Below are 15537 nucleotides of genomic sequence, written 5' to 3' on the forward strand. Positions count from 1 at the left end.
TCTTTGCCAAAGGTATTCAGATATTCACAGATCTAAATTCATAAACAAAAAGCTGAGCTTTTTGGAGATGGCTGCTTGTGTCAAACAGTACTTTTTTCTATATCCCACTGAACAAACAAAAAAGCTGTTCTAACATGTGATATTTATAGGCTTTAAAAGATAATTATTTTAATCCTTTTTTTGGAAAATTTTAATTTCCTCTTTCCTTGACGTCAACCCCCTGGTGTGTTTTTGATTGTACACTGATATAGAGGAGATGACGTTTAACTGCTGTACATCTGTTTGAATAAAGCTGGCATGAAAAACGACAAGAAAAATCTAATACATATCTTTAGACCTGCAACTACAATAAATGAATCACTTTACAATCACACATGTAAGAAGAAGAAAAGGTAAAGTTGAGGTGTAGTTCCTCCTCTGCTCCTGTAGAGGGCGCTGTGGTCACTCACGTGCGGCGCTCAGCGGGACCTCGTTGGTTAACGCGGTGACGTAGAGCCGAGCGTGTTGTGTGTGTTTTTTTTAGCAGCTGCACAGTAACAATCATTAAAAACGCTTTGTCATGTTTCACACTCTGCCCTTGTGTGTGTGTGACAGCAACCATTAGTCAGCAGGACACACGCGGCTCCTCACTTTTTGTCCTCGGTTGAAGATTAACCAACCGGATGTTGTTTTGAAACCATCAGCTCTGTTTTCTCTGTCTGTCTGTCTGTCTGTCTCACTGTCTGTCCGTCTCCCTCTCGCACGCTCGGTCCTCGTCCTGTCGTGCTGTGTGTGTCTCGACCGCCTCTGTTTTTAGTGATAATGGCTGTTAATAAAACATATATCAGTATCGGCTATGCCTCCTTCGGTATGCTCATGGGCTTCTCTGCCTTCCTGGTGTGGAACATCGCGTACAACCAGCCGTGGACTGCAGCCATGGGAGGACTGTCAGGTAAAGTAAACAACTGTGTGTGTTTGTTTGTTTGTGTGTGTGTCTGTCTGCTACAACACGTTTTCCTCAGTAAACCAGAGGTGTCCTGTCATGTCACCCCCTCCTCAGGCCGAAGGTGCCCCAGCTGCTACTAAAGCTGTTACAAAATGAGCCCAGAGCTCGACAGAGACAACAGCTCAAAGTGTTGCTGAAGGGCAGACATGTCAGCTGATCGACACTTGTCGTACTATCAAGTGGAGTTATTGTGTTTTATTATTGAACAACATGTTTCATTCTTAGCTGCTTGTCATGTGTGCAAGGGTCCACTTTAAAAAGAATGATAAATGAACTTTTATAGGACTTACTATTATATTATAACTATTATAACTCTGAATTCTTACTGGAGATAAAGAGCATACTAAAGTAATGTATGTATATATTTAAAAGAACAATCTAGTGGGATATTCTTCTGTTGTATTTCCCTTGGCTTTAAAATGTTAAAAAAAAATAGAAATTATAATGGTGAGACTTTTGGTGAGGCAAATTTATAGTAGCCTTTCTTAATAGTTACTTGACTTTTAACAAACAATGACATGCTTTATAAACCAGCTATTAAACAAAGGTACAATAAAGGTAAGCACTGGATGGTAAAGTACACAGTAAGTAATAAACAGTTGCAACCCTACAATAAAAAAAATGCTTATTAAATGGTTTATAAAGCATTTTAATGTTAAAAATAACTATTGACTAAAGTTTGTTTAACTATAATTCACTCTATGATAAAGTGTTACAGACGATTTCAGTGTGATAATAATGGTTTGCAAAGTTCGACCCCTTTCAGTCGAGCGAAAAAGATAAGCTAGACTTATTGGCTGTAAGCACAATTATGCAATGGGCTGATGTTCAGTGTTGTTTCCATCTGACCTCTGAGCCATTGATACGTTTATAAGTTCATATTCAGTCCATATCTAACCTCTGCAATCATTCACTCACAGGATGTTCTGCTATCACTGATAGTGTTCTTTCAAACTTACATATTACCACAGATCAAACTGACTGAACTGGACCTTTTTTTTTAATTAAAGTGGGTCTAACTTAATGTTAATATCCAAGTTTTCTTTAATACAAGTTGATTAAACTTAAAAATGTTTATTTTTTTCAAGTTTCAGAAAACTTTAGAACGTATAAACATGAGTTCTTCCAGCTCTAACTAATTCAATTAACTCATTAGAATAAGTTTCAAAGATCATCATATGAGCAGATGTCCCAGCATGCATTGTTTGAGATGTAAAACTCTCCTGAGACCTTACTTTTTATAGTTTATGAAAAGTGGCAATGTGGTGGCAACTTCCTAAACAAGAGCTTCCTAAAGTCTGGGGTGTTTGTTTGTTTTCACAATAATGAAAACATTGCTAACCACGATAAAGGTTGGTATTGAATTGAATTCACCCCCTCATACTTCAACACTCAACACAAAAATCCACTGGTAGCATTTTCTTTCTACCTCTAATGTTATAATAGGTGACTGAATAGTTGGCTCAACTTAATATCTTATGGTTATTGAACTTGTTCAGTTAATTTAAAATTTGGTCTAAGACTTTGAAGTGATAATTCAACCTAAATTTTATTAACTCAGATATTTGAAGCAGCAGTGGATCTTACATTTTTAAGTACAAACAGTCCAAAATGATTCACAGTGTAAGTTATTCAGTCATCATACTTTCACACAGCTGATTTTGTGACCTGCATACGTGAAGTTACCTCCTTCCTTGACAACTAGGGAATTGTATGAAATATGAGTGTTATCTGAGACATGGACACACTCCCAGAGTCTGCGTTTTCATTTTCCAAAATTCACGGGCTTCTGCTGCCTGTTCAAATAAAAATAACTAATGATATTTTTTCCCCAACAAAAACAACACATGCTGCATGAGACTGTCCAGCACTGCAGTGTTCAGTCTCCAGCATTCAACAGTGTGCACCTGAAGTATTTGCTGCTGTCAGATCACCACAGTTCAGTTCCTTCTGTTAAAGTTTCTGACTCAGTGCTGTTACTGATTCACATCACTGCGGTCGGGAAAAAAAAGGGGAACATCAAGAAAGAAGTGTGATTTACTGACTCAGCAATTGGTAACATGCTGTGTCACCCTTTATGACTATCCAAACTCAGGACGACTGTTACATATGAACAGCTAGTATCAGCTGTGACGTAGTAAATGCAGTTCTTCTTGTATACTTTATTCCGTTTTGGCAGATTTCTAGTTAGTTTTCTAAACTTCCACTGATTTGAATGTTTGCTTGAGATTTATTGTTTTACCTTCTTGAACAGAGAGTGTTTTTGAAAGGTTTCCTTGAAGGTGCGTTCAATGAAACTACAACATCAAGGCGTAGAAAGTCAGTTGCTGAAAACTACACGTTGTTGTTACCTTCTTATTGTCTTCAGGGTTTGTTTTAATATAATGGAGTAGCTTTTTAATATAGTATTGTGAGTATGCAGAACTTTTAAGCTCTTATGTAACTAGATTACAATGCAACACTAATGTGGCTTTAACAAAAAGAAAAGTATTGAAGTAATGTGGAAACAATGTCTGTAAAACCACCACCAGCGTCTTTTATGAAAAGCGATCTACTCTACTGAAAGCTAATCTGTAGATTGTCTTCGTCCTCAGGTGTGCTCGCACTTTGGACCCTGATCACTCACGTCATGTACCTGCAGGACTACTGGAGGACTTGGCTCAAGGGACTCAAGTTCTTCTTCTTCAGCGGGGTTTTCTTCTCTCTGCTGGCAGTCGTGGCCTTCATCACTTTCCTGTCTGTTGCCATCAACAACAAGGAGTGTAAGTTGTATTTCTGCAGACTTTGCCTGAAGGAATGATCCACAGCTTATAATAGTGTTGTAATGTTAAACACATACCACAGGTTACCAGGGGATGCCTGAAACCGTTTAAAAACAATGATAATCAAGAGGATAGCGCTCTTTAATTTAAGATTAGTTTCATTTTTCTATATGTGATGGGTTTTTTTTATTTCTAAGTCACTACCCGAGAACTGACTCAGAATCTGATTCTCTCCTTAAATCACCAAAAACAACAAAAAAGTAATAAGCTTGTGAAACATTATGGAGCTTTTTGGCCTGGAACATCTGAACAAATATGTTTCTATCTGTGTACACTGTATCTCACTCCTGTCTGTTGTTTTAAATATGATATATGTTATATTTATATATATTCTATAAATATTTGTAATATTTTTTAAGTTAAAAGTCCAGAACACACAAGGTTAAGTGAAATAATGCAAAGTAAGAAACAGACCTGACCACACATCCTCTAAGTAATCTCCTTGAACCATTGTAGAAAATAAAAGATAGAATTAGACACCAAAAATCAGGAAACAAGTTTAAAGCAACAGTCGTAATGTTGGGCATGTCAACTACTTTAAACGCAGGATAAAGACATAGACAGCAATAAAAGCAAATTACAGAGCAGCTGAGCAAACACAAGTAGTGCACAGACATGACACGTAATTTACAGAACATCTTTATAAAAACAGGCAGAAGCGAGGAACAGATAAGAGCAAAGACAACAATGAGCAGAGACTGATTTGACAAACAGTAATAACAGCAACACAAGACTTATTTAATAATAATAAACTTTATTTCTTTAGTGAGTTACGAGGTGCGTATGTTCCCTTGACGGATCTAGGGTAAACCCTTATCTCGTGCCGAGAGCATGTGATCAATCATGAGATCACTTGACGGCAGCACTCAAAGGTTACTCGTGTTGCTGCCAGTGGTAATAAGTCGCTTAATAAACGTCTTGTTTTTTTTCACTTTCATTGAAACAACTTTTTAAGTCCTAAGTTGCATCTTTAGAGCATTTGTAAGTGTAATTCTTAAAAAACTTAATAAATATGGGCTCAACATCACTGTTTGACCTCACTGATGCTCTTGTGGTTGAATAGGACCCCAATCACATTTGGGTGTCCACATACTATTGACCATATGCTTTAGGGATGCTGCAAAAAACTTTGCAATGCCAGTTACTGGGTGTTTATGTTATATGACCAACATGACTCCTGTCTGCAGAGCTCTGAATGCTAATCTGTGTCCCTCCCTCCCTCCCTCCCTACCACAGCCCTGAGTGACCCTAGCAGTCTCTACCTGTCCTGTGTGTGGAGCTTCATGAGCCTCAAGTGGTCCTTCCTGCTCGCCTTGTCTGCTCACCGCTACCGCAAAGAGTTCGCCGATATCAGCATCCTCAGTGACTTCTAAGCTTACGTGAAACATCCCGCTGTGACTACGCAGATTTTGGAGAACACTCACTGCGCAGTGTCTCGCAGTCCCAACATGATGGAGGGCGTTTTAAGAGGTGTCAGAGGAGAGGTTGAAATACTTTGAGTTGTGGATGAGCAACCTGATCCTTGCCTCCTCTCTTTTTTATTATGTGCAGGATTTGTTGTTACACACAAATCCAGCCCTGTTTTCTATGACATTTTCACTTCCTTCGCATCCTGCTTAGCCATGCGTCTTCCTGACACAATAAAACCAAAATATGTTAATTTTTAACCGTGACTCAGTAGAAGGAAATGCTGCCTTTCAACACACCCCCCCAGTTGTAATTAGTAGCCGCAGTTTTACGCTGTAGCCACTAGAGGGTGTCACCCTCCCAACAATTAAACACAATGTACAGCATGTGTCCTTGACAACTTTAATCAATGAATTGTATTTGATTTTTTCCTCTTAATTGAACGATGAAGAGTTGTTTCCCACCACAAGTTAAACATGCAGTGGTCAGGTAATGAAGTATGTATATGGAAAGGAACTGATCCTGTGTGCTTTAAAGTTGATGCACATCAGGGTCTCACAAGAGGGCAGGGCATCCAAAATCCTGCAGCATCAACATATGAAGGCTTTTATGTGCAATTCCAGATAAGCACCACATGTCCCGGTTCAGTATATCTCTGGACCACAAGGGGCCTTTTTAATGTAAAGAATGATTTTTGTATTATTTTTATCAGCGTGACAAAAACAAAAGAAAACAAGTGTGCGAGTGTGAAAACCTCAGCTATGGCATTAATTCACAATAGCAGTGACACCACTAATGTGCATGCATGTTGCTTTATGTTATATCGTCCTGATGGGAACCATTTATGACATTTACATTGTTGCTTCCTGAGATTATTTTGCTGTCTTTTAAATGTTAATCTGAACATTACAGATGTGAAGAATGGTGTTGTGTATCCACGTGTGTCACTTGACTGAATGAAGGAGTGTGTGTTTGTATAGGAGTGTCTGAGAGTCATGTTAATAAAATATGTTTTTGACATCCTTTGTGCATTGGTGTGTATTTAACCAGTGATGGAATGTAACTAAGTACATTTACTCAAGTACTGTACTTAAGTACAACTTTGAGGTACTATGCTTGAGTATTTCAATTTTCTGCCACTTTATACTAACACTACATTTTGGAGGCAGATGTTGTACTTTTTACTCCGCTGCATTTACTTGAGTCCTTTAGTTACTAGTTACTTCACAGATAACAGGCTGCATCAGAGCCAAAGCAGCACATTTTAAAATAAATTCATTGTAATCTGTAATCAAATATATATATATATATATATATATATATATATATATATAACACTGATTCTGATGATCAGAAAAATGCTGAATATCAGATTCAATAATTGGTCGCTTCTATAACGCCAAGTACACAGTGTACACATGCATGTAAATAAACGGTACGTTGAATTAACTTTTACTTGTACTTTTGATTGTAAAGAACATTTATTGCCAGAAAATTACTTGTAATACTCAAGTACATTTAATAAATGGTAGTATTTTTACTTCAGTACTTTTTGTATAGGTGACCTTTACTTTTAGCAAAGTCATATTTTAACACAATATTTTTACTTTTTTTCTTTAAGTATGGCGTTTAGGTACTTTTTACAACACTTGTGTTCGCAACCACATCTGGAAATAAACACGTCAGCGGCTGGCTGTTCCTGTTTTTAAGAAGGAATATGTTTCTTTTACAGTTTCTGTTCCTCTAAAGCATTAAAAGAAATCCTTTGCAAAGGCATTACAGCAGCAAAAAACAACAACTTTTTATTATTTTCCTCATAAGTTTGGGACTTTCGTGTAACATGAGAAAGTGCCACAGAGGCAGATTGAAGGTGCTGCATGTTCTCCTTGCTAGTAAGCCCGGGTCAGAAGGGGTCAGTGTTGGGCATTAGAGTGGGCTTTGCGCCATGAGAGGAATGAATCACCTTTCCCACCCACCCCGGGCCACATTTATGAAGAAAAAAACACCCCACAGCATTCACGATCGCAACAGTAAACGCAGGTCAATAACCAGCACTTTGAAGTCTGGCAATTATTCCTCCCATCCACGTTTTTATTTTGTCCCTCAAAGGGAAGGCTGGGGGTGGGCTCAGAGAATTTTTGGTGTATGATTTTGTTAAAGCAGCCGCCTGATAGAGAGACTTTGAAGTTGATGTGAAAAATATGTGACTGAATTATTACCATGCTATTAGTGTTTGGTGTATTTTAAGTCATTAGGTTATTCATTAATGGGACGATATCTGGTGGAAAAATGTGTCCGTCCTGCAGCTGTTAAGGGTAAAACTCCTGCTCTGGGAAGAATAAAAGAAAGTGAATGTGGCAAAGCGTTTGATTATTTACTAGACGTATCAGTGACTTTGATCCTTAAGAAGCCACTATCATTATTTCACCCTCCTCGTTGCATTCCTGCATCCGTCCTCTGACTTTTAAGGACATTTTTTTGGTGGTACTTATATCTTAATTGCATTACACTGGTTTGTTTGTAAGCCCCCAGAGTCTCGTTGCATCAAGGTAATTGCGATGTTGTGGTTAAATCACCATGGCAACATTTTTTATCTGGCCGTTATAAACTTCGACATTAAGAAACTGAAAAACAATCCGGCTCACTTTCCACTGAGCAAGCTGGGGGCTTTGGAACCAAATGCGTCCTATTAAGTTTATACACCAGCCTGTAAAACTGTGTGTGTGCACTTGTGTGTGTCTGTGTGTGTGTGTGTGTGTGTGTGTGTGTGTGTGTGTGTGTGTGCGGTATGTAAAGAGAGGGAGGGGTCTGGTTTTATTCAATTATGGGACTCCTTTCTACCCAAATCAAGGAAGGAAGTTGTCTCAAGTGTTGACTGGCAGTCTGGCAGAGTGCGGTGAGACTGGAAACAACAGTTTATACATTCAAATAACACGACCATCCTAAACATCCTGAACAATTAGATGCTAAAGAGCAACAGCGGCCCGAATCAAGATCTATAACAAACAACCTACAGCGGGGAAATGAATCTTTCTTACATGACACACATGCACACCTTCTCAGCAGATGATGTCAGCCTTCAAGGACACAAACACAATCTGCTGTCAGACCTGTTTGTGTGTTCTCGCAGCAGATTTCCATCATTTAGTAAAGTTAAATTTACTTTGTCAGCCAGTTTAGGAAAGTACTTCACTCTAGTGTAGTTTTAAGGTACATTCACTTCACTGTGGCTTTTCTGTTTATGATACTTTATACCTCTACTCCACTACCTGTTAGAGGGAAATGCACTTTCCGACAAATATTTTGCACACAAAACATATTGTCGGTTTTCAAGATGTGATGCACTGTTATGTGAGTAGTTAAAATCAGCTCTGTCTCCACCGACTGCGGCATTAAAGTACTGCGTGCCATTATATTGTAAATAATCATCATCCAATAATATAGTATTGCAACACTGACTCTGCTTTTACTGCTAATAACTGTGTACTTTGACTGCAGGACTTTTACTTGCTAAAAGTATTGATTGATATGCCGAGTATTGCTACATTCACTTTGGTCATTACTTTGAATACTTCTTCGACCACTGTTGTCAATGTTCTCTGTGTTGTCTGACAGATCAACAGAAAAACTGCAAAGACGGAGGTGAAAGAAACACTGAGATCTCTCGTAGCTTTTTAAAGATTTTTTAGTTATTTGCTCAGCCCACCATAACTCAAAATACAAGTCGCTTTTACTTAAATATTTACAAATATAAATGTAAACAGATGTCTTTAAAGTACACAGAAAACTGCTAATCCACGCGTTGAGAGCTCTGTCTTTGTTTATTTACAGGCCGGTAAAAAGTTGCATAGCGCAACTTTAAGTAAAAGTAGGCAAATCACATTATAGAAATCTTTATTAAAAGTAAAAGTCCAGCTTTCATAATTTTACTTCAGCGAAAGTGCATTAAAATGTATTAAATGTATCAAAAGGAAAAGCACTTGTTAGGCAGCAGAGTGGATTGTTTACATGATAGGATTATTATCATTATTATTACTGAAATATGTACTTTAATATTGGTTTATGTGGATCTAATTTAAACTGTTCATATTCAGTAAGTTGATCATGTTTTCGATATAAAATGTCGATCTTCATCCATCAAATGAATGTAGTGCAGTGTTGTGAAAAGAACCCAAAAGTCATACTTGAGTAAAAGTACAGTTATAATGTTTAAACATAACTTTGATAAAACCCATACAGAAAGTACCTGAGTAAAAGTCTGAAAGGTACAATATGTAGATTTTTAAGTAGCAGCTCTAGTAGCATCCTGATCGGTAATATGCCCTTTTTGTTCTCAGCCCTCCCGAAATCAAAATACAAGCCTGTTTTGCTCTGTTGTTTACAAACATGAGACTTTAAAGTAGATTTAAAACTCATGTTCTCAGGTCTTGCAAACTGATACTCCTGTATCAAGGCCTCTGTTGCTGTTTTAGGCCAGAAAAAAACGCGAAGTGCACCTTTAAACTGTCTGAAATTGAATGGACTCAGTTTCAAAAGTAATTTTGTGGAAATATATGTACTTAAGTATCAAAGGAACAAGTAAGAAAGTAATTCACATGTACACGTTTTATACTATGAGTCGGCCTGGTTGATTACTGGATCCAGTACTCAGCATTTTACTGATTATTGGAATCAGTGTTTTTAAATCTGATTTCCAATAAATAAATCAAGTTACTGGTTACAGAAGTTATCAAATAAATGCAGTGGAGTTAATGTGCAACATGTTCCTCCAAAACGTGGTGGAGTGGAAGTACGAAGGAGCAGAAAATGGAAATACACAAGTACCTCAAGTACAGTACTTGAGTAAATATACATAGTTACATCAATCCACTGATGTGGTGGCGTAAAAGGTTTAATATCTCACTTCTGAGGTGTAGCAGGGTCTGAAATATGAAGCAGCACAGAAATACTCTCGACCTCAAAATGGTTCTTAAGTAAAAGTACTTTGTTTCTAATAAGGTGGACTGGGATTCACAGCTGCGACCGTGATGCGTGCCGGCTAAAAGTTCCACTGTCACATTCGAACATCGGTATCAATAATACAAAAAGTGAAACATTTGATCTAAAAAAAGAATCATCAGGAGGAACAAAAAAAAAACCTTAAATGAAAAGCAAACATCTTGAATTGGTCGAGAACCAGATGGCCTCTTTGACATTAAGAAGCCGCTTTGGCATTTTAAGAAGGCAGTCCCAGAATGATTTCCGAGGAACTTCCGCAAAGTGTGGTACAAAGCCCACAGATATTTAAGCAATATCCATAGCAATTTACTGTTTTATTTACAAACTGAAACATATGTTTCTAGACCTTTGCAGACCCCCTCCCTTCCCGTCTCTCCTTATTACCACGCTGATTTACTGCTGCAGCATTTCTCCCACACTATCTTAGCCCTTTCCTTTCCACTCTTTCCCCCTTTCTCTCTGGATTTATCCGTCTTTATCATCTTCTCCCATCAGTCAGTCAAACTCTCCCTCCAGACCTGCCTGTAAATGCCCCTACCTTTACACTCAGCCATTGTTTCCCCCCCCCCTCCTCTGACTCTTGTGTTTCTGTGTGCGATGCAGTCTGTGCCTCTGGGACCACTGCAAGCTCGCATCTGAAACATTTTAGAGAGACACATATTTGCTGTTTTAGAGCACAAAGGGATATGCCATGGCAGAGGCTGTTTGAAGTGGCTTCACAGGGGGAACCAGAACCAGAGCGAGGGATTTGAGAAACCATAAAGAAACGTTAACGCAATGTTACTTTGGTAAAATTCATCTAATCTAATGGAAGTGGGGATTGATTCAATGTGAAGGCGTACCCCTTTGAAGTTGATGTTTCTAATGCAATAGCTCTGTTGTAGAAACGCAGCATTCCTCTCTACCTTCGCAGACAGTGCTTCACTGTACGTTTGACAGGAGTGGATGCGTGATAGTGCCTAATCCTGGAGAGCCCAGGTTGACACTCTTTCCAGGAACCGGTATTTGAAGTGTGAGATTTGAAACAGCAGCATTAGACTCCCTGACAGGCTCCTTATCTGTGGAAATTATGTTCAGCTTGGTTTTTGGTTTAGGTTTTTCTAACGAGGCGACATGTTTGGAGAGAGTCCTAAAGGTGTTTCATTCCCTTTAATATAATAAGATAGTTAGATTTAAGGCAGCAGAGAGAACATTTTTGGATCAAAACAAAGGAAAATGTGCGCAAGGAGAAGATCTGATCCTCATTTCACCTCATGATGGTTTGGATTTCTCTCATATCAAAGGCCTTTTATTGGATTGATGTGAATAAACAGGTTTTATGTCATCACTGGGGCTCATTATTTTGACCCTGTTTTGTTGTCAGCGATCAGGAGCACAGGTTTACTGAAAAAAAAAAAATAGGTCTGAATTTCACGCTAAAACAGGATTTTTCCAGCCCGAGCGGCCACATGGTCAGCTCTGATCTGCTGACTCACTGTGAGCTTGATTAGTGTTTACAAAGAAAGTGAACCTAACACGTTGAATCTGAATGGCTGACACAGCAGTGAGAATGACTTCCATGTGATCATTCGCTATATATAGCGCTCGATCACATCAGCGTCTTCCTGCCGAGATGATTAGAGTCAGCGTTATCTGAAATATAAAGTGTTTTGTCTTTTGTTTGTCGTGTTCAGCAACGACTTTGAAATCGAAACAAAGATCAAATAAATCCTTTTGATCCACGAAGTTACTTCAATTCGACTGTGTCACATTATCACATGCAGGCAGCCGTCATGTGACTGCCTGCCTGCACATATGGACATGATATGACGCAACCCTTCGCACTCCCACGCACACGTCTAGAAAAAAACACGTCTATGCTGAAAGGTTTTTATGTGACACCTTCCACTTGTTTTTGATGTGTGACCTTTGACCTTTGGATTCCACCATTATAATTAGACTCCCTTTATAAAGGCTGTATGCATTTTAACTAATGACTTTGTGGACAGCTGATCGATAATTTACTGTAGATACTTGATCTGCCGTAGCGTTCATTTTGGTGCAACAGATGTTTCTAGAGAAATCATATTTTAAAATATAAATCGCTGCTCATGTTGTGTTATTCATTGTGAGGTTAAAATGCTCTTTACATATGTAGGATCATATATCATTAAATAATCTTCAGAATTTTTAGCAGAGCAGCCAAAGTGACGCTGCCTCTTAACAATACAATACCACAGCTGTTTGCTTCATGCAGTGGCCCATCATTAAAGGATAAGTTCACCTGAAAATGTAAATTCAGTCATTATCTACTCACCCCCATGCCGACGGAAAGTCAGGGTAAGTTTCATTGAACGTTTCTGAAGCTTCACAGCAAAACAGTGTTGCATCATTCTCCTAAACAACTGAAGTAGATGGGGACTTGTTTAAAGACGTAGAAAAACTACAGAAAGAAAATAATCAAACATAACAAATTGCTCCATACAGCTTGTTCGGCATAAACCAAGTCTCTGAAAGCCCAGAGATCCCAAACTGATTAGAAAGGACAATATTTACACCCTCAACACAGGGTTCAGGCTGTGCCCCGCCTACACTTTCAGCTTTCGCAGCTACAGTGAAGATTTTGGCTTTAAAAAGGCTGTAAACAACATCTTTTCAAATCACTTTAGCATTTCAGGGCTTCCGCAGACTTGGATTATGTTGGAAGAGCTGTATGGAGTGTGTGTTTTTTTGGTTGTTTAAAACAAGTCCCCATCTACTTCAGTTCTTTAGGAGAATGCTGTAACACTGTTTTGCTGTAAAGCTCCAGAAATCTTTTGTAGTCTATCTAATTACCATAACCCTTTTAGTTTCAGCCCTCCAAGGTTTAAAGCTATTGATGATAATAACTTTTGGGTTGCCAGGTTGTGACTGATTGACCATCTCACCACTTGCTGTCTGGAAATGGCTACAGGAGGATTTGGAGCAAAATGAATAACTAATTTACTGATTTACTGAAAACAAACAATTATAACTTTATTTTTACTAAAGGGAAATGTTTCACAACCTGGAAACCCCAAAATGTGCTCTAATGAATAGTTATCACAATTTAATCACTCTTGATAAAGAATGGCTTGTTAGAAAGTGGTACTGCTTTGTCTCACACACAGTGGATGTCTGCCCGTTCCCATCATGCACTTCTTCTTCCCTGGATGTCCCAGACTAAGCCATGCGAGTCTTTATCCAGTCCAACCTGTTGCTCAGCACTGCCGTATCCCCAGCTCAGCTGTGAGCTCCACAGGGACTGTTTGCAATGTGCCATGGACGAACCCCAGCGCTTAAACACTGTAATCAGAGCCAGGGCAGGATATTGGCTAAATTACACATGAAAGCAGGGACATTTGAAGGAAGCTTGAGCACTAAATATTATGATAAATTACGGTCTAATACGAGGAGATAAGTCACAGCTAAACAAGAATAATACAGGCTTGCACGCAGCGGGGGAGGGACGTGTTTTTAACGCAGGTCTGCACGTATGTTAAAGGCAACTACAAACATTTGACAGTCTCACCTCAAGGTCTTTTTAGTTGCTGCTCTGGAGCTTTTAATCAAATCAGATGATCTTCATCAGCAGATGGAAGTTGCCAATTATTATGTTACAGAACTGTTGTGCTCAGATTTCCATCTTTTCCTGAGTACTTTCTAGTCCTCGAAAACTGAAGGATTTCTCTACGCAATGAAATGTTCCTTAATGATTAAGCAACAATCAAAGTTAGATAAAAAAACAAACACAAAAATTAGCAGATCTGCCTCATTAGGACCGTGAAGGTATGGTTTGATTGGGTTTAATTGAAGAAGGCCTCATGAGCGAACATTTCCCATTTTAGCCCAAATACTCGGTGCACAGACGTAAAGACGGATGACAAATCAAAGGAAGAACTTGAATTGAATGAACGAGCGGAGAAAATGACAAATGCTTTCATACAGGAAATGAGGGGACATTCAACGGTTTGATGAGAATAAACAAAAGATGTGAAGCAATTGAACACTGATGGTAGAATGGGGAGAGATCCAGAGAGTAGGAGGTTTGTCTTGATTTTTTTCTTACATTTTCACCCATCTGTTTATCACCGCTATTGAAAAATAGTAGGAAATAATTTGTTTCACTGTATTAGATTTTAGTAAGTAAGAGGTTCCAATCAAAGCTTAATTTGAACCAATTAATACAGCAGCAGGCTTCTGGTTGGGCGTAACTTGCTATCCTGTGCTTGCTAGATGGTTTAGTTGAAGCTATGGAGCCTTGAGAGCACACCGGGCTTAATATGCTCTGTGCTCCATCTTTTGTTATCATTTTTATCCTGTATTTGAGGAAGAAAGTTTTCAATAAACAGTTGAAAAGAAGAACACAGACTTTGGAAGTTTTGTTGAGGCATGCGTCAACTTTCATGCTTGGACTCTACACGCCTACAGTCACCTTTTCCCATATGGGCCGTACCAGCACAAACAGACTTCTCTTATGTAAAATAACCAAAACTGTTTTAAAAATCCTGTCATTCACAGTGAGAAGCTGATGAAAAAAATGTGTTTTCAAGGCCTTTAAGGATGTCTTGTCCATGTTTTCTTATTAATTTTCTAATGTAAGTTAGAATATATAAATATCTATAAACATGTGTCTGTGCTGCAGCCGTTGATCCTCCCCACTTCGGATGACAGGCTTGTCGCTGACAACCAGAGGAAGTGCAGTGTTATATTGGTGCAGTTTGAACACAGGACATGTTCAATAAGTAAAATAAATTTAGACTTAACAGTGAATACCGCTCTGTGTAGCAGCGGGGACATGACTTCAGCGCGCTCTGCCTTCGTGGCTCTGCACACTGACTGAGGTTGGCCTCACACATGATCCCTCTCACATGATCTCATGGGGAAGCAGACTTAAACAAAACAAACAAAATGGAGATTAGCATGGTGCAACAAGCAAGTCTGGATGAGGGGAAAGATGAGGTCAACACAGTGTTTCTATCTTCAGCAAGAACTGGAGGTGAGATTTTAAGTTTCTGTCAATAGCAGTATGCTAGCTGACGTTAGCCTCCTGAGCTAGAGTGTTTACCCCCTCACATTACCAGGTTACCTGCCCCAGACAGCTTGTTTTGAACGGGCACTCCACTAGTTTTTAAAAATGCTGTGTGTGATCTCACTATGAATTAGATGTCATTAGAATTCTCAGACTCAGGGAAAATATACTTATTAATATAATATTTAATATTTGCTTCCATGTCGAGAGTGAGATGGAAAGATTGACACCCCTTTCACAGCTGGTTAGCTTAGCTTAGCACAAAGACTGTAAACAGGGGAAAATAGATAGCCTTG

The 15537-nt window shown here is 38.7% G+C and overlaps 1 protein-coding gene across 1 annotated transcript; it reads left to right on the forward strand.

The window, feature by feature from the left end:
* The first annotated feature begins 521 nt into the window (after positions 1-521).
* LOC311254671 (heme transporter hrg1-A-like) lies at positions 522-6234 on the forward strand. Its single transcript, XM_084348551.1, has 3 exons — positions 522-931; positions 3580-3747; positions 5044-6234. Exons 1-3 carry the CDS (start codon positions 802-804, stop codon positions 5178-5180), a joined length of 435 nt encoding a protein of 144 aa, XP_084204677.1. The 5' UTR covers positions 522-801; the 3' UTR covers positions 5181-6234.
* The last annotated feature ends 9303 nt before the right edge of the window (positions 6235-15537 follow it).

This window comes from Pagrus pagrus, assembly GCF_965226575.1.
Source record: "Pagrus pagrus genome assembly, chromosome: 3".
Taxonomy (NCBI): domain Eukaryota; kingdom Metazoa; phylum Chordata; class Actinopteri; order Spariformes; family Sparidae; genus Pagrus; species Pagrus pagrus.

Excerpts from the sequence above, each read along its gene's own strand:
- LOC311254671 (XM_084348551.1), top strand. The coding sequence starts at position 802 with ATGGCTGTTAATAAAACATATATCAGTATCGGCTATGCCTCCTTCGGT. Across the intron at positions 932-3,579 it reads AGCCATGGGAGGACTGTCAG|GTGTGCTCGCACTTTGGACC; the intron begins GTAAAGTAAACA and ends CTTCGTCCTCAG. Across the intron at positions 3,748-5,043 it reads TGCCATCAACAACAAGGAGT|CCCTGAGTGACCCTAGCAGT; the intron begins GTAAGTTGTATT and ends TCCCTACCACAG.